The following is a 17,372-nucleotide window of genomic DNA, read 5'->3' on the forward strand; positions in this document are numbered from 1 at the left end:
TAGCTGAACTCATCGTGAGCGATGTGTTCAAGAGTACATGTAGTAGTGGTGAGAAAGAAGCATTTATGCATGGATGCGTCCGTGACTCGTGAGTCCTTTGCAGGAGTCGTCAACATCCATGGATGCAAGCATTCTGGCTCGTACATAAATTACGGCCGTAGACGATGCCTTGCCTTGCCAGGGACAGATCCGGATCTCCTTCCCAGATACCGACAACGCCGATCCTTCGGCGCTGACGACCACCGACTGCAGTCTGCAGCGTCTTGATCAGCACAAAGCACTACTGGACGTATCGTGCCGCAGTACCGTACATGTAGCTGCTGATACGCTCGTCGAGTGCTGTAGCCGACCTCGCAAACGTATCTCGGCCTGTCTCGATAACTTCGGCTAAGTACCGACAGCTCGCCCTGCAGCACACATGTCACACGAGCGTGACGAGCTTCTTCCATGACATTGGTGGGGTACGTGATGATGAAAGTGGGCAGGTACATGTATGAACGAGCAGTCCGAGCATTATTGGGCCAGCCCAAAAGATTTTTGGTCCTTTGACGGCACTGCTATATATTGTGTCAATCTCCTCGTGCCAGGTTGTCGGTTCTCTGTACTGCACCTCTAATACAGCCCTATACCATAGTTTCACATCCACCCACCCTTAATATGTCTTCTAACCCACCAGCAAAGTGCTGCACCATTGGTGTCACCCACCAAGGCACTCCAAGGGGCGAGACCAAGAACATTGGCAACAGTGAGCATGAGCATCACACCGCATCATTCATCCCGAACGTCCACTGATCGATCAAATCCAGCCAGCACATACTTCGCCTACCCAGAGTCCAAGGACACCTCCACCGCGATCCTGATCCTCACCGACGTAATCGGCCACAAGTTCGACAATGCCCAACTCATCGCCGACCAATTCGCCGCCAATGGCTACTACGTCGTCATGCCCGATCTCTTCGAGGGCGACCCAATTCCACTCAACCGTCCCGACGACTTCGACATCATGAAGTGGCTACAGACATCCGGCCCCTCCAAGGGTCACACAACCAGTCAGGTCGACCCAATCGTCGAGGCAGTAATCAAGGACATGAAGCAGAACCAGGGCGTGAAGAAGATCGGCGCTGTCGGATACTGCTTCGGCGCCAAGTACGTTGCTCGATACATGACCGGCAGCAAGGGCGTCGATGTCGGATACATGGCACACCCAAGCTTCGTGGACGCGGATGAGATCAAAGCTTTGACTGGACCGCTGTCGATTGCGGCTGCTGAGACGGATCAGATATTCCCGGCGGAGAAGCGTCGCGAGACTGAGGATCTGCTCAAGGACCACAAGAACAAGATTCCATACCAGATCTCGCTGTACAGCCATGTCGAGCATGGGTTTGCCGTCCGTGCGGATATAGAGAAGCGGCCTGTGAAGTACGCCAAGGAGGCTGCTTTCATTCAGGCTGTGGCTTGGTTTGATGAATTCCTGAAGGTATGTCAAGATATGTTGGAGACTACAGTTGTGAGTAAGCTTGCAGCGTCTCGTGTTGTCTGGATTGTTTCACACGACAACTCCGCACACACTCTGACGGACACTGCTAGCCCTTCATGACGGTATGACTCTTTTCAGGAAGAAGTACTGACTCACTATCTCACAGGGAAACAGGACATGGGCAGCGTAGACAGCCCCTTCTCAATCGATGGACAACCACCAGTAGAGCTTGATGCGTATGCGTCTATCTTGGACCAAGAGGAGATCTTGCTAGAGAGACGAACTCGTCTGGCTGCGCTAGCACGGGAGCACAATGATCCATAGAGGTTGTGTATTCTCGATATACCATATATTCCCTCACGTTCATGTGTAGTCCGAGCCACAAGCCTATCAGCAACAGCTGAAGTGGAGCGGTGAGTCCTAGCCGTGAGGAATTGCGACGACTGATACCAAGAATGTCAGCCATGCTCGATTGGACGTGCAAGATGACGGTGAAGTCAATATGACGACGGGGTCCGACAGTGGTTGGCGACGATAACTACGAATCCCTCCAACCCAGTGTCAGCGAAGCATCCGACGACAACAGCATGCGACAGCGACAAGACCAGTGCACGCTAACAGAGGACATCACAATTACGCAAAGACGACAACAGCATGCGACAGCGACAACACCAGTGCACACTAAACTACCTTTCGACATGGGACTAGCGCAACGACGAAGACAGCGATGCCCTCCAGTCCCAGGCCCTTAGGCGCCGGAAGCTGATGGGCCTCCTCTTTCTCACTTTCCCTGCCTTCCGCATACCTCCTCCTGCCCTGCCGCCTCACATACCTCCTCCTGTCCTGCCGCCTCCCTTCATCACGACTACTTAGATTCGCCGGAGCGAGTTTAGCGTCTTCTCGGGACGACATGTCAGGTGACAGATGTGTCGGGTTGTTGTAGTGGAGGAAAGGAAAGAGGAAGGAGAAGGGAAGAGAACTGGAGTTTTGTGATTGCGGTGTGGGTCGCTTGCTGGGCTGTGGTCGTATGGGAGGAGGCTTGTAATGCTGAGTAGGATCTGAGAGTTGACGTTGACCAGTAAGGTAGTTGATAAATGATGATATCAATATCAGGCTTTCGGCATGCCGAGCCGTGGACTGCTCTCTCGGGCCGATGGGCGTGGTTTCGTCCAAGGGCTGTTGACAAAGTACGTTGCCGTGATATGTGTCGACTTCAATAAGAGCCGCTGAGGATCGTAGAACAGAAGACACGCGGCGACGCGCTGCACTTCGACTGCATCGGTCAGACCGTGCTACTCAGTCACATGCCGGCTCATTGAAGCGACCGCTTTTGCTTCGATAACATGTCGAAGCGCTCGGCGGCATTCGACTTTGTCACAGTCGCATCAATCTTTCTACGACAATTTTATTTGCGCCACAGCATGATTACAAGTTCCATCATATGATAACCAACGCCCCAACGTCGAGACCAACAGTTTTCATGTCGACATTCACATCGACATCGACTCCAGCCGTGTGAGCGGTTAAGCGAATCTTCTTCCCACGATTTCACGACTCCATCAGACTGCGTCGAACTTCCAGACGCACGATGCTTAGCGTTTCTTACCCTCGGTCGAGCAGGCGCGGAAGATGCGACATATGGGTCGAAAGCATCGTGCTCGGCTGAGGCATAATCGCTCAGCCGCTGTCAACACCCGACTGAACTGATAGACAAGAAGAGAGTGACAAATGTGTTGAGATCTCGCCAGCAGTAGGCAAATGTACTCATACTCATACTCATAGAGGAGTTTTGCAACGCAACAAACGAGAACGCTCACATCGCGAACAAAGGTGCCAAAGACCCAGCCGATCCTATCGGTAGTGCCACAATGCACTCCACTCAGGTCGTGTTACTTCTCTTCCCCTTCCTCCTCCCCACAGCCTCCTTCAGCTGTGCCAGTTTCTCCTCCGTGGTTCGGATCTGCTCGTCCATCTGTCTCTCCGACATGCTCTCTTCTTCCAGCTTCTTCGCCAGCTTCTTAGCACCTAGCACTTTCTGTTGTTCGCGACCACCAAGCGGAGATCTATAGTTATTTTCAATACCAGCTCGATCTTCCAGCCAGTCCCACAGCGCACTCTCCTCTCTTCTCCAGATTTCTTCGTAAGCCGCAATTCGTTCTGGAGATGAGTAGCCTGGCAAGCCAACATTGGTACCTTTTCGTGGCGATGAGAACCAGTTGTATGCAAGCAGGAAGCTCAGCAAGAATATAGCGACCTGCGAGGGGGTAATCCGGATCATCGAGGTGACAGGCTCAAGAATTTGTCGAACAGGCTCGAGTGGACCCCAGCCTGAGGCCTTCTTCTCCTCGGCTATCTCAGCTTCGCGTTGAGTGATGGCTTCCTCTGCATCAAACACTTCCTTCTTGCCCTTGCGCTTCCCTTTCCGCGCCATTCCCTTTACAGGCGGCTTGGTAGTGACAGCGGCTTTGAGCGCAGCAGTAATCTGTTTGACATACTCGGTCTGTCCTCGTTCGGCACCTGTTTCGATTGGAGCTGAATCGGTCAGTACATATCAAGTGTTGATTGTGTTTATCTTGGTACTCACACTTCAGCCAGCTTTTGCCAGTCCATTCGATCGTGCAGCTGGCAATGATTCTCGTTGAATTGGCCGGACCCCACATTAAACAGTATCTCGTCTTTGTGGTGAAGACGTTCCCACTGGGCACGTCAGGTGTCACAGTGCTGCAATCGACTGAGATCGCTTTTTCCAGGTCATAGGCCTTAAGGGTGTTGGTCGTGATGCACTTGGTTTGTTTCGGTCCGACTGGTCCGCTGAGAGGCTTAATGTAGTCAAACGTGAACGTGGTGTGGTCATTGTCGAGACCGGTCTTGTCATCAGCATAATTCAGATCTCGCGACTTCTGATCCTCGACGAGCCATTTGCGCATGAAAGCACCTGATGCAGGACCGAACATCATCGAGTAGACTTTACCTAGAGGTGCCGGTATCGTTGTGTCTGTCAGTGGCCTGTCGTAGTGCTCGCTGCTCTCGCCGCACTGCGTTGGCTCATGTGTAGGAGCACCAGGATACTCGCTGCTGACCGCCGCACCGACTACAGCGGTATCAGCGGCTTCTAACCCCTTGGGCGGCCCGTTGGTCTGAGGGGCATTATTGAACGGTATGGTGGACGGCTTCCGACTTAGCGTGAGGTCGCCAGCTTCGCTGCCTGCAGTGCTGGCCACGAAGCCACCATCTGCAAAGCTTTCTGCATCGTCGTCCGCATCTTCGTCGTAGATCTCGTCTTCGCTACCTTCTTCCGTGTCATCTTCAGAAGCGTCTGGCTCAGCCACTTCGGTCTTATCGCCAGTGGTTGCATCATCCAGTGTGACACCGTTGAGGGAGCTTTTCAAGTTTGGATGACTGTTCTTCCATATTCCAATGAGTAGCTCGTATGTGGAGTCTCGAGCGACAAAACTTGCAAAGGTGTTCCGCGCGTGTAGTGTCGATATGACGATCGCGTTCGGGAATATCACTGCCGTGCTCTTCTTCTCGACTGACACAACCTCATCAAAACTAATGACCAGGTTCGTCACCCATCCGAGGATGTTGCTGGAGAAGCATATGTGGCCCTCCGAAACGTAGAGTCGCCCGTGCAAGAGGATGTCACGCTGCAGGGCTGCGCTATAATCCTCGATCAGGTAGTCATCCTCAGGCACACTTCTGAACAGTTGATGGAAGTCCTTGTTGCGCTTATTGCTAGCGACGGCGAAGCCTGTCATCCGGTGCCCACTACCGAGCGCATTCGGATTTGCCAAACCTGTAGACGTGTGCCTCAATGCTTCGGCGATCGAATTCGTTGTCCCAGCTGTGGCTGAGCTGCCGCGGTGTTTTCGTCCGCCGCTCAATTTACTGCGGACACTGCCAGATCGTTTGATGGCGCTGCTCTGCGCATCAATAACGGATCTGGGTGGGGTCTGATCGCCGTCCAGCGTTTGTCGTTCAGTAGAGGCAACGGATGGAGGTCTGCCGGTATATCCTTGGCCGACCGCAGGTGCTATTGGTTTCTCGTAGGCCGAGGATACAGCACGTGCGGCCGCATCTTGTTCCACCTTCCTAGCGCGATCACCTTCCTGCGCCGGGCCATTAGTTTGAGGCAAATCGGCGGAAGGCGCCATGTTTCCTGGCTCTTGACTATCCAGAATGCCCAAGTGACTTAAGCTGAGATTGCCCTGGCCGAGTGTTGTGATGGCCAGTGGCTTACGGGGCCCCTCTCCTGCTGCCGTAGGAGGCCGGCTGTCTGTGCCTGCCAGAGTCTCCTCGCTGTTTGTCTGTCCTACTGATGGCGCGTTGCTCGACCTGCTCTTCTGATTTGGCAGGTTCGTAAAGCTGCTCGCGAATTGGGTGCTCGCTTTCTGCGCAGCTCCAAACACCGACGAAAAGAAGCCCGCTGGGCTGTTTGGTTGTGTCGGCGACGTCAATGTGCCCCCAGGTGTCTTGGTCTCTTCAACAGTCGGTGGTAGGGGCGAGGTGATCGAGGTCGAAAGTTTGCTAGGCAAGTTTGCGGATTGCGCACGGCGATGTCTGATGCTCTCCACCGAGTTCAAGCTGCGTGCTGCGGGCGATCCTTTCTGCGGAGATGTCGTTCGAGAGGAGAAAACAGAGGCGTTGGCGTTGGGATCGGTCGGCGTAGGCGGGGTCACGACCGTGGTCGGTGTACGCAGGAGATTCGGTGGAGTCGAGGGCGTTGATGTATCGATGAGCTGTCGCCCACGCTGCTTCGGAGTTTCCGTTCGATCCTTTTTCGTTAATGATGCAACAGTGTCCTCCACTGGCGCTGATTTGGCCTCCGCGATGTCGTTCTGTGATGTGTTTGCCGTCGAAGAGCTCAGGCTGTTTCTCCTGCTGGAGGACTTGAACAGCCCACCTAGCCCAGAGCTTCCACCCACTCCCGCCTTTGCAGATAGTTCCCCACCAGACTTCTTGCGACTCAGGGTGAATGTTTGGCGAAGCTTGTTTGCTTGAGATGGGCTGCGCTCGGGGACAGAAGGCGCAGGAAGGAAGTCCACCTCGGCAGGCTCGACGATGGCAGGAATGTTGCTTAGGTGTCCAGCTGTAGCTACTACCTCAGGTGAAGACACAAGGTGCGCGTCAGGTACAACAGGCGTAGTCTGTGCGTTGATCTCAGGAGAGGACAGGGTAAGAAGGCCGGCGTGAGACTGGTGCGGGCTGAGAGGAGGCCTAATGGGATGCCTGTGTGTAGGATCGTGTGAGCAGGAATGTATCAAACAAGATCATGGAGTGAAGGCCCGAGACGAATGCCGCTGGGCCAGCCAGAGACGTGTACGTGCCAAAGAGAGAACAGGGCTGGCTGAAGTCGAGGTCTCGAGCTGTGTTTGCACACGGCAGCAACGAAAGCTGACACGATCATCCAGGCATCCAGGGTCGGCGCCGCGTGCTCGGCCCCACATTCTGCGACGCTTCCAGGTTCTTGGTCTCCGGCTGGTCGTTCCCAAAGAACACGGATACGAGCAGAACGAGCAGCGAAGACATGGTAGGCAGCAGTGAAGAACATTTGATCGACTTACCCGTCTGCATCGAGCCTCTCATCGTCTGTCAAAAGACTGCTCCCACCGCTGTCATCGACCAGAGAAAGCTTCGAGCGATTGCCTGGCGATATCGAATCTACACTGAACGTGCGATCAGGCTCATCTCCAGTGTCACCGCGTTTGGCCTTCCGTTTGGTCTTGGAGAGCCAGGTGGAGAGGCGTCCTGCAGATACGTCGTCGCTATTGCGTCTGTCGTCAACAGATCGTCTTCGCGCGCGGTCCTGGACTTTATCGATGGCACTCTCCACTGATGCTCGAAGGCCGCCGTTGGTGTCGCCAGCACCTCTCGGCGCAATCTTGCTGGATGCATCATCGCTTTCGCCAGAGCTGCCTGGTAAAGAGTTCGTAGAGGCGCTGGCCAAATCCTTGTTTCGACCACGAAGTCTGCTAATGCCCCGCGGCGAAGGCGTATCAACCTCTGTCAACGACATGGCTTTGGACACTGTCGAGATTCGTGCTCCAGGGAGTTTGTGCTATGTTACATGACAGTGAATGTTGCAAGAAAAGGATTGTGTTTGCGGCGCTTGGCCTCGGTGTCCAGGTTTGTTTGTGGTTGGCTTCAAAGTGTTCAAGTAATACCGCCGCGGCCAGCGCAACGTACTGTGTTATCGTTGCTTTCTGTACATACGGAGACTGTGCTTTGCTGACGAGTGAGAGACAGGGATGCTCGATGTTGGACGGTGAGGTCCAAGGTTGGTAGACCGGAACGTCACCACGACATCGTTCAGCGGAGGCGACAAGGTTCACGAGCCGAGATCCAGTCCCTACTCCCTCCGCATGACCTGAAACGTCGCGACTCGCGACACATCTCCACGTGCTTCCAAGGTTACCACAGTCACAGCCACAACGGCAGTAACGTCTGCATTCCTTCAGTAACTGAACCTGACAAACGCATCTCCTACGTGTCGTTCATGATCTATGGCTGAAGTCGCCCCTCTCGCCACCGTGAGCACAGCGCTTTTCGCGATGGAAACGGCTCTGGCTGATGCAGATGTAGGCGCATGCACATGCACGAAAGGCAGCCGAGGCCACAGAGCAGGCTGACTTGGCTCGGGCTGGAGACGAGCATCAGCATGCAGCCACCAACTACGCCAGGACAGCGCGAGCATCTAGCGATTCAGAGGTGTGTGAGGTACCAAGCCTTTCTGTCCTACCATCCACTAACACTATCAAAGGCGTTACGTGTGTTGAAGCTTCTCGAAGAGCAACATCTGAAGCTGGCAGAGCTCATCAAGTCTCCTGACCTATACGGCCAGACTGATCGAACAGATCACAGCGGTACCACTACCAGCAAAGACGCCGCTTTGGCCGTCTCACGACATGACTTTGCGAATGCCAAGAATCAAGCAGCGACTTCATCATCGTCGAAGCCGGGCTTGACGACAACGGCCCTCGCTGCAGCTAGACTCGGCAGTCAGGCACGCGACTCTTCTCCTTCCCTGGCACGAGAGATTGCGTCGAGACGCGGTATTCCTTCGTCCAACAGGAATCCTCCTTCAGCAGCGGCACAGGCTCGAGCACGACAGCTGTCCCCAGAGTCTCTCCGTCGCAGTCGCCCTTCTTCAGCTCCAAAGATACCGCCATCTGTCGTGGACAGCCAGAACTTGCAACGAGCAGAGAGAAGTGCCAAGAAGCTTGAGGATGACGATGGCTTCACCAAGTTTTACAGCAATTTGACTACCGGCACCATGTCGAAGCTGTCTTCTGTCCTGGCGTATGCAGGGCTACCACTAACAGCAGACGACGTCCAAATTGATCAGAGCAAGCAGAATCTGGACAAGCGCACTGTCAGGGCACACAACGATCCTGATGTGAAAAAGATCTACTCCAAGGCAGCGCTGGATGCGATCGAAGACGAGCATCGAAAACGTGGTGCTCAAGGCGGTGTCTTTGGGCCCGCAGAGAGCTTCTATGTTGTGCAGACTGGCGGCGGTACTTATTCTTACGCAGACATCGCCAAGGCGCAGCAGCAGCAACTTGGTGGCATCGATGAGGATGACGAAGAGGCGTTCGTGGACGCACGGGAAGCGCAGGCACCTTCATCTCCACGACACAGTCGATTGTCAAGTAAACAGCGGAATGCGTTCGGAAAATCTAGGACGCATGAAGAGCTGGAGCTTGAGAACTCGACCTTGAAGGTGACACTGGAACAGCTCGCTACCCGCCTAGCTGAATTCGAGGCTCATGCTCAAGATGCTTCGATGGCAGCTTTGACCCAGAGCATGGCAAGCTTGCACGCCCAAACCCCTCCCGGCAGGCCGGATCCTGCTGTGTTCGATCGGCTGAAGCAGCTTGAGCGGCAGCTCGAAGAGCAGGCAGAGGAGCGACAGAAACTTCAAACTCTGGCGGCGAAACAGGACAGATCTCTCAAACAGTATAAGGCTAAGTGGGAGGACATCAAGAAGAGCGCCAAGGAAAAGGAGAAGGCCAAGAGGGAGAAGTCTGAGGCTGAAGCGCAGAATCTGCCGGCGGCACTAGCAGAGGACAGTGAATTCACTCAAGGCTGAGGTACGAGGTCACTTTGATAGATGCACGAAGCTAACGCCCGTTAATCCCTGATGCCGGACTAAGGCAAGCCTGAAAGCAGAAATTCCGTTGTTATTGCGACCAAGAAACCGCTACTGGAGAAACCACCAGGAGTACATCTGCTCTGCAAGATAGAAAGCAAATGTCTTTGCATACGGCCTGGGGTTGCCATACCTCCCGTCGTCGCACGACCTTGTAAGATGGTACATGCACGAGCATGGGCGACGGTAATACTGGCACACTGGCACCGCAGCCTCCTCTGATCGACGAAGGTACTGGCCCATCCTATGAGAAGTCTCCTTTCAGCCCGTCAGATGCTGTAGCAAGTGATGCCACATGAGAAAGGTCGCCATACGCGACGACAATGCAGAGCACCGATCGCCACGGGCATATCGAATGCCCGGGGGCTGGAACACAACCACGTTCGTCTATTTGTGGACCACCGAACAACGAATAGTCGAAAGTGTGGCTCAACCGCCAACCCACATGAGTTTTAACAGCCCATTCGTGGACTTGGCTCTTTGTCCAATAGCATGTTGAACATTTCGGCTCCTCATCTCAAGACACGACCCGAAATGCGCGCCGATTCTGGCTTAGGACCCCAATGTGTCTACAGGACATTGAGTCAAAGCATTATCAACGGGCGCGTTTGTGTTCGCGCCGCCAAAGAGTCACAATACATAACAATTGCGTGCCACGCCTTCCAAGATAGCAAGTACTTCCCATCTCAGGTCCCCTCTGCCAATTGCTTCCACAATGACAGACAAGCAGGAAACATCGCCAGCAGCCATCACAGCACCCAAAGCTATGGCAGCTCCGCTAGACACTCGATGGCTCAGCCTCAGCCTGTTCACGAGCGAGCAGAGAGTCTGTCATCACTCTCGAATCACAGCGACCTAGAAAAGTCCGAGCTACCATCGAACTACAACACCACCACCACCGACAATGACCTCTCGCGTCAAAAATCCACCACACCCTCTGAAATCGAATATCCTGGCCCCAAAGAAACCGCCATAGTAATGATCGCCATCCTCCTTGCCCTCTTCCTCATGGCCCTAGACCGCACCATCATCGCCACAGCCGTGCCCCAAATCACAAACGACTTCCAATCACTCGACGATATCGGTTGGTACGCCAGCGTGTTTATGCTCACCGCATGTTCCTTGCAACTCCTGTTTGGAAAGATCTACACCTTTTACAGCCCCAAGTGGGTATTCCTGGTCATGATTGGGATCTTTGAGGTTGGGAGTGCATTGTGTGGTGCGGCGCCGAATAGTGTTGTGGGTAGGGCTATTGCCGGTATGGGAAGCGCGGGGATTATGGGTGGCGCGATCATTTTGATGGTTAGTGTCGTGCCTTTGGAGAAGAGGCCGAAGTATCAGGGGTTATTTGGGGCGATTTTTTGGTTGAGTAGTGTCATCGGCCCGTTGCTTGGGGGAGCCTTCACTACGGATGTTAGTTGGAGGTGGTGAGTTTGGCTTAGATCGAGTCGATGTAGCATGACTGACGAGACCATCGGGTGCTTCTACATTAACCTCCCCATCGGCGGCGCTGCCATGCTCATCATATTCTTCATCCTCAAACCAACGACACCAGCACAGCCAGGACTCACCCTCCGCCAACAACTCGCCCAACTCGATCTGCTAGGAGAACTCTTCCTCCTACCCAGCATCATATGCCTCCTCCTTGCCCTCCAATGGGGCGGCAGCAGCTACGCCTGGTTCTCCAGCCGCTTCATCGCCCTCTTCATCGTCTTCGGCCTGACCTTCCTCGCCTTCGTCGCTTCCCAAATTCTCGGGCCAAAAACTGCTACCATTACACCACGGCTGCTGAAGAATCGCTCCCTCATCGCCGCAATATGATTCACCTTCTGCCTCGCCTCCACTATGATGATAATGGTCTACTACATCCCCCTTTGGCTCCAAGCCATCAAATCCAAATCCGCCGTACAGTCCGGGATTGACACGATCCCCATGGTCCTCTCGCTCGTCGTTGGTGCTATTGGGGCCGGACAAATTGTCGGACGAATGGCATACCATACATCATTCGCCATGGCCAGTAGTGTAATCATGCCGATCGGCGCAGGTCTCATTTCTACCTTTGATCTCAACACGGGCAGCGGGAAGTGGATCGGATATCAGATCCTCTTCGGCCTAGGCATGGGAATGGGAATGCAGCAAGGTACAATGGCGGCACAAACTGTGCTGCATCGAAAGGATATAAGACGGGCGTATCACTTTGCTTCTTCTGCCAGCAGCTTGGTGGAGCCATCTTTGTGTCCGTCGGGCAAAATGCGTTTCATTCAGAAGTTCACCACCGGACTTACAACGCTCGTGCATGATCTTGACGTGGGTGAGGTTGTGAACACGGGAGCAACGGAGATTGCGAAGATTGTGCCGGAGAAGGATCTGCACGAGGTGCTGGTGGCGTATAATGATGCGCTCAGGCAGGTGTTTGTCGTGGGTGTGGTTATGGCGTGCTTGCCGGTGATTGGAGCATTCTCACTCGAGTGGAGGAGCGTGCAAGGGAGGCAAGGTCCGACGGAGAAGGGGAGCAATAACGATAGTAAGATAGATACGACAGTAAGCGAGCAGGAGAAGGCATGAACAGAACGGACTCATGACTGTAGAGAGTAGCGTAACAGAGATACCCCACTCATGATGAGAGCAAAAATGATGTACAATATACTATCCAGCAGTGACAGTTCCGTAATCAACGCTTTGCCGAAGTCGAAATGAAGCATGCTGCTAATTTTATCCTCGAGTAAGTGCGCTGCTACTTGCACTAATAGTTTCCACTCAATGGATACGTCTCGAGCCCTCGCAGAAAGTGCAACACTTCCTTCGCAGTGGCTTCAGGCTGCTCCTGCTGTACCCAATGTCCTGCATGATCGATAAGTCTCGCACCCTTGAAGCACCCAGACTTGATACATTTCTCATCCTCATACCCCTGGAAAGCACCCGGCTGCTGATAATTGCCCCAGTCCTGCTTGCCACTGATGAACGTACACGGCACCTCGATTCTGCGGCCAGAGTAGAGGTACATGTCTTTCTTGCTCTGTGGCGTTGAAGCAGTCTGGGCACGATACCAATTTAGTGCGCCCTGGAAACCGATCCGTTGCCATTCTTGCACGTATACCTCTAGGTCGTCAGGGCTGAGCCACTTCTCAGTCTTACTGTAGTCCTCGCCTTTCATGTTCTTCTCGATGGTTTGGGGCAATGTGTCGCCTTTCTTCATGATGTAGTACTCTGGCATAACCTCGATGTCCTTAGCGCTCCAGGCTTGCAGCGGATGCGGATCGTTCTTTTCCCAATCTGCTGACTTCAGGTGAAAGTAGCCTCGTAGGTATTTCTCCAGGCCCTGGTGCGGGTTGTTCCAGTCTTCTGCAGCACCAGGGGATGAGTTGTACCACTTGTAATGCTTTCTGGGAGGGTTCAGCTTTGCGAGTTCTGCCTGGATGTCAAGCTTCGGTTTTCGAGGCTCATTGCCAAATTGAGGAGTGGGTGGAGCATGATGGGGGTGGCTCATCTGTATAGTTGCCTTGAAGATGTCCGGACGCATGAGTGCTGCCATTGCTGACGATACCGCTCCAAAGTCGTGGCCGATGATGCAAGTTACTTCTGTATAGCCCAGCTTGTACACCAGAGAGACCATGTCGCGCACAAGGTTTGTCATGGTGTACTGGGTCAGGTCGACTTGGTCATATGGCTTACCTTCCCATCCAGTTGTTCTTCCATAACCTCGTTGGTCCATGGCGACACAGTAGTAACCAGCGTCTGCCACCTTTGGCATGAGCTTCCGCCATGAGTATGCCAGCTCTGGGTAGCCATGGCAGAACAGTACTAATGGAGTTCCAGGCATTCCTGCCTTTAGTAGGTGAAAGTTGAGTCCACAGGATGAAGTACAATCGGCATAGTCTTCTGTCACGCCTTGAGGCAACGGCAAGGGTGGAAGGTTGTGTGCTTGCGCCATGATCGTGGTGACCTGCTGTATCGTTACGAATGTAAGAAGATGACCGATATCTTACCTATGTCGAGAGCACTATACGTCAGCAGCTCTGCACTGAACGACTGCCAATTGACTTCAATGTTGCAGATGGAGGGGGAGCTTAAGGTGGCCCTCGGTACCGTGCTGACACAGCTGCAGGTAGCTGTCTGCTCTCATTACCTTGGCCTACTCCTTTATCGACTTCACTTCCTAGTCCTCATCTTCAACATCGCCGGTAGACGCAGCCTCTCGTACGCTGAAACTGCGGGCCATGGCCTTCAATATATCCACTCTTGGCTGTGCCCCAAGGCGACTCCACATGGCGTGGCAGGTGGAAGCGCTGGCCAGGTGGTCGACGGCGTTGAGACAGCCTGGCGGCATCAGGACTGCGAACGTTGCAGGGGCAGGCGACACTCAAGATGGGTGTGCGAGAGGAGACGTTGCTGCTCTGTCGTCAGATGAAGTGTTGTTGCCAGCATTTTGAACGCGTTTTTACAAATTTTACTTCAGGACGAAGCCCTAATCTGATCTCGGCAAGCAGCCGAACGATCAAGCTTTCCGTGGGCAGGGATGCACAACGGCAGTCACAAACGCTCAACAACATCACCTTTGCTTGCCAGTGCTTGCGATGATGAGCAGAATGTCGACCACCGGTAGGCGTTTGACCGATGCAAACGATAGAGCTGTCCATGAGCATGCCGTTCGTCGATGATGATCCATTGCCGACTGCCACACATGGCCACGAGAGCCACTGCCACCATCTGCATCCTGCCTACACATCCTTGTCGCATATTCAAGCCTTGAAGCCGGGATATCGCCTGGCGGATACGCGCTGCAAAAGAGAAACGCTACGACTGGACATCCACTCTTTCGACCAGACGCTGCTAAATTAGGTGAGGCTACACAGCATCCGGCCAGCGCTCTATCAGGACTATCATTTCTGAACAAGCCCTGTCGCCATGTGATTATGTGATACCTGCCGCCCTTCTTCTCTCTGCTTCACCGTTTCAACACACTAATTGGATCTTGTCCCGCCGCGTTTGCTCACCCGAGTCGTTCGCTCCTCTACACTTCCAGTCTGTCCTTACACCATGCAGCTGATCCTCCCCTTCTCATACCCACTTTACGCCGCCAAACATTACGACTACGAAACGACTCAACCAACATGCAGTCCTTCACCAAGCGATGCGCTTTGGCTCTTGCCACTCTGGCCACCGCAGTCACCGCACTGGACGGTATCGTAGCTCCATCTGAGGTCGCAGCAGGCGAGGAGTTCGAGGTCACCTTCCAGTCCAGCAACGACGACAGCTACCGCGTCTACCTCGCCGCATCACTAGCAGGATCCAATGGCCCGACCTGCTATCTCGTCAATTCCACCGAGCTCGACGACTCAATCAACGTGACAATCCCAGCCAGCGTCGGCCCAACAGCCAACTACTACTCCATCGCAATCGCCGACATCACTACCGGTCAAGCTGCCACATTTAGCAACCGCTTCAACCTGACCGGAGCTACTGGCGAGTACTCAGACTATGAAGACGTAAGGCCCACCGCAGCGCCTCAATCCCGTAAACCACAAATGCTAACATGTCCCAGCACCTCGGCGGCTCCCCTTTCTGGTCCGCCGACGACCTGCCATGCACTGCCTACAACTGCGCTCGCCAATGCGCTCAAGACGGATACCCCAAGGACCTTACCGAGGATGACGCCTACAACACCATGAAAACCTGCATCATGTCCTGCAAAGGCGTCACTGCCGCCGTCTCCCAAACAGCACCAGCCCACGCCTCCTCGACTTCTGGCCCAACCGCAACTCTCACCGGCATGATGGCCGTCATCACCATGTCCGGCGGCTCCGTTGTCACCGCGATCGAGATCGAGCAGGAAGTCCACGGCAGCACGATTACGCAGGCCATCATTGGCGACGCGACGATCACGCTCAACGGCGCAGCACACACGATCGGCAGTGCGCAGCTCAGTCTCGCCACGGATGGTGTTGCAGTTGGAGACTCCACGACTGTGATGTTCAGCAGCACGACCGCAACAATGGGTGGTGCCACTGCCACAGATTCTGCTGCTTCGGCATCGACCAGTGATGGCGCAGCGAGCAAGAATTTCATGGCCGGTGCTGCTGGTGCGGCGGCGGCTGGGTTTGCCGGGTTGGCGTTTGTCCTTTGAATGAGCATACTCTGTATACAGCATGTTTTCAGACAGAAGCGCAGGACTTTGGACAGAAAGAGATCGGTGGAGACACAAAAAGTGTAGAGACCGCAGCGCAAAGCGAATAGCGAGACGAATGACGAGCTAGGAAGAGGCGACCACTTCCCTGGGTGTTGGTAAGAATTGTGCTCCCTCGTACGGAAAGCACGACATATAGATTATGAACGTAGTGTATAGTTCAAAAATCCGCAGATTGTGTTCAAAGATGCTTTCGCTCCATCGTGATCGCAATGTCATTCCGACATGAACCCACCGATTGACAAAGTATGAAACAAGACGAATAACATTGAACAGCAGGCAGGAAGCATGGGTAAAGTTGTGATGTGCTCATACAATATCTGCGTGTTCGCATCCCGTGCGCTTCTTCTTCTCGGATGGCTTGCGTGACTGGTACTGGTAGCCTGGACGGGCGATGGCATGCTCACGGCGTAGCACCAGCTCTCTGCTTGTACTCGTCTTTGACAGCTTGACTCTCGCAAGACCCCATGCAGCATCCCACGCTTACACGTCGATCACGCAGCAGGACTGCTCAGCGAAGAGGTCCTGCGTGCGAGCTCCCTCGCCAGGGCAAGGTCAAGCGCCAGAAGCCAACAAGATCGTGAATGCGTTCTTTGGGCGTGCAACCCTCGCCACGCTCTTCTTCGTGGATGCAGCGGCATTGATGCTGGGCTGGCTTGCAGAGATGAAGCTCGTCAAGAGGCGAAACCGCTCCCATGGAGCGAGGAGCTCAGCATACCACCGCCGCCCGGACGGTGGTGGCTCCTGTACATCATGCCCGATAGGCTGCGATGATCTGTGAATTGTCTGTCAGCATCTACTCAATTGTATGATCTGACTTGGAAAAGAGGACGATGCGGATTGTATATCAGTACCATGGGCTCTGTCAGGAGCCATCTCATCAATGCAGTCTTTGACTGCTATGTCGACCGTCGTGAGATATGGAAAAGAGTCATCATGAAGGGTGAGGGAGTGAAGCGGTTGGCGTGTCTTACCTTGAGCAGGTCGCACAGTATCGAATGAGGTACACGTCCCTGCGTGATGGTGCGATTCGAGTTCTTTAGTATCCTGATCGCGCGTTAGCAACCACTCATCCATATCGTACAAAGCAGAAACAATGCCACAGAATCTGGTCAGGCTTGCAACGTTATCGTCTGCGCCGCCTGTCACAGCGGCTTGGACATATGCTTGTCATTTGTTGTTTCGAATCATCATGAAGGGGTGAGGAGGAGAGCATGTCTGCAGTTTACCTTGATCATGTGCTTGGTCGCAGGCGAATGGTGTGCCGAATGAACCCAGCGCGTGGAAATGCGAGAACTGCAAATGTCAGGTCAGTTGAGCTCGCTCATGAGTGATGAAGCAAATGTAGCAGAATGGTATGATGCTAGGGTCAGAAAATGCATGAATGGTTATAAAAAGTTGTGTCAGCAACGGCAAAGCCGAATAAGACTCGTCATCTAAAAGGGCTCATCATGGAAGCATCGAGTGAGGTATGAAAGCAGTGGCGACTTACCTGGAAGCGTGGCGGTTGTGATGGCGATGATGGAGAATGAAGAAGAAACGTAGATCTGTACCAACCT

The 17,372-nt window shown here is 53.9% G+C and overlaps 7 protein-coding genes across 7 annotated transcripts; 5 read left to right on the forward strand and 2 right to left on the reverse strand.

Annotated features, from left to right (window-relative positions):
- Nucleotides 1-657: 657 nt before the first annotated feature.
- On the forward strand, nucleotides 658-1,801 carry CLAFUR5_05725 (Hydrolase tropI; the record flags this gene model as incomplete). The annotated part of the gene is made up of 3 exons (XM_047904873.1): nucleotides 658-745; nucleotides 807-1,511; nucleotides 1,644-1,801. 3 exons carry the CDS (start codon nucleotides 658-660, stop codon nucleotides 1,799-1,801), a joined length of 951 nt encoding a protein of 316 aa, XP_047761687.1.
- A 1,555-nt stretch (nucleotides 1,802-3,356) lies between these two features.
- CLAFUR5_05726 (uncharacterized protein) lies at nucleotides 3,357-7,493 on the reverse strand (the record flags this gene model as incomplete). The annotated part of the gene is made up of 3 exons (XM_047904874.1): nucleotides 3,357-4,009; nucleotides 4,062-6,706; nucleotides 7,042-7,493. The coding sequence occupies 3 exons, from the start codon at nucleotides 7,491-7,493 to the stop codon at nucleotides 3,357-3,359; spliced, it is 3,750 nt and encodes a 1,249-aa protein (XP_047761688.1).
- Nucleotides 7,494-7,980: 487 nt separating this feature from the next.
- CLAFUR5_05727 (uncharacterized protein) lies at nucleotides 7,981-9,569 on the forward strand (the record flags this gene model as incomplete). The annotated part of the gene is made up of 3 exons (XM_047904875.1): nucleotides 7,981-8,007; nucleotides 8,060-8,185; nucleotides 8,238-9,569. 3 exons carry the CDS (start codon nucleotides 7,981-7,983, stop codon nucleotides 9,567-9,569), a joined length of 1,485 nt encoding a protein of 494 aa, XP_047761689.1.
- An 849-nt stretch (nucleotides 9,570-10,418) lies between these two features.
- On the forward strand, nucleotides 10,419-11,450 carry CLAFUR5_05728 (MFS-type efflux pump MFS1; the record flags this gene model as incomplete). Its single annotated transcript, XM_047904876.1, has 2 exons — nucleotides 10,419-11,056; nucleotides 11,087-11,450. The coding sequence occupies 2 exons, from the start codon at nucleotides 10,419-10,421 to the stop codon at nucleotides 11,448-11,450; spliced, it is 1,002 nt and encodes a 333-aa protein (XP_047761681.1).
- Nucleotides 11,451-11,483: 33 nt separating this feature from the next.
- CLAFUR5_05729 (MFS-type efflux pump MFS1) lies at nucleotides 11,484-12,194 on the forward strand (the record flags this gene model as incomplete). Its single annotated transcript, XM_047904877.1, has 1 exon — nucleotides 11,484-12,194. One exon carries the CDS (start codon nucleotides 11,484-11,486, stop codon nucleotides 12,192-12,194), a length of 711 nt encoding a protein of 236 aa, XP_047761682.1.
- Nucleotides 12,195-12,372: 178 nt separating this feature from the next.
- CLAFUR5_05730 (Epoxide hydrolase A) lies at nucleotides 12,373-13,560 on the reverse strand (the record flags this gene model as incomplete). The annotated part of the gene is made up of 1 exon (XM_047904878.1): nucleotides 12,373-13,560. The coding sequence occupies one exon, from the start codon at nucleotides 13,558-13,560 to the stop codon at nucleotides 12,373-12,375; it is 1,188 nt and encodes a 395-aa protein (XP_047762313.1).
- A 1,180-nt stretch (nucleotides 13,561-14,740) lies between these two features.
- On the forward strand, nucleotides 14,741-15,753 carry CLAFUR5_05731 (uncharacterized protein; the record flags this gene model as incomplete). Its single annotated transcript, XM_047904879.1, has 2 exons — nucleotides 14,741-15,115; nucleotides 15,172-15,753. The coding sequence occupies 2 exons, from the start codon at nucleotides 14,741-14,743 to the stop codon at nucleotides 15,751-15,753; spliced, it is 957 nt and encodes a 318-aa protein (XP_047762312.1).
- Between the last annotated feature and the right edge of the window lie 1,619 nt (nucleotides 15,754-17,372).

Source organism: Fulvia fulva, chromosome 5 (genome assembly GCF_020509005.1).
Source record: "Fulvia fulva chromosome 5, complete sequence".
Classification (NCBI taxonomy): domain Eukaryota; kingdom Fungi; phylum Ascomycota; class Dothideomycetes; order Mycosphaerellales; family Mycosphaerellaceae; genus Fulvia; species Fulvia fulva.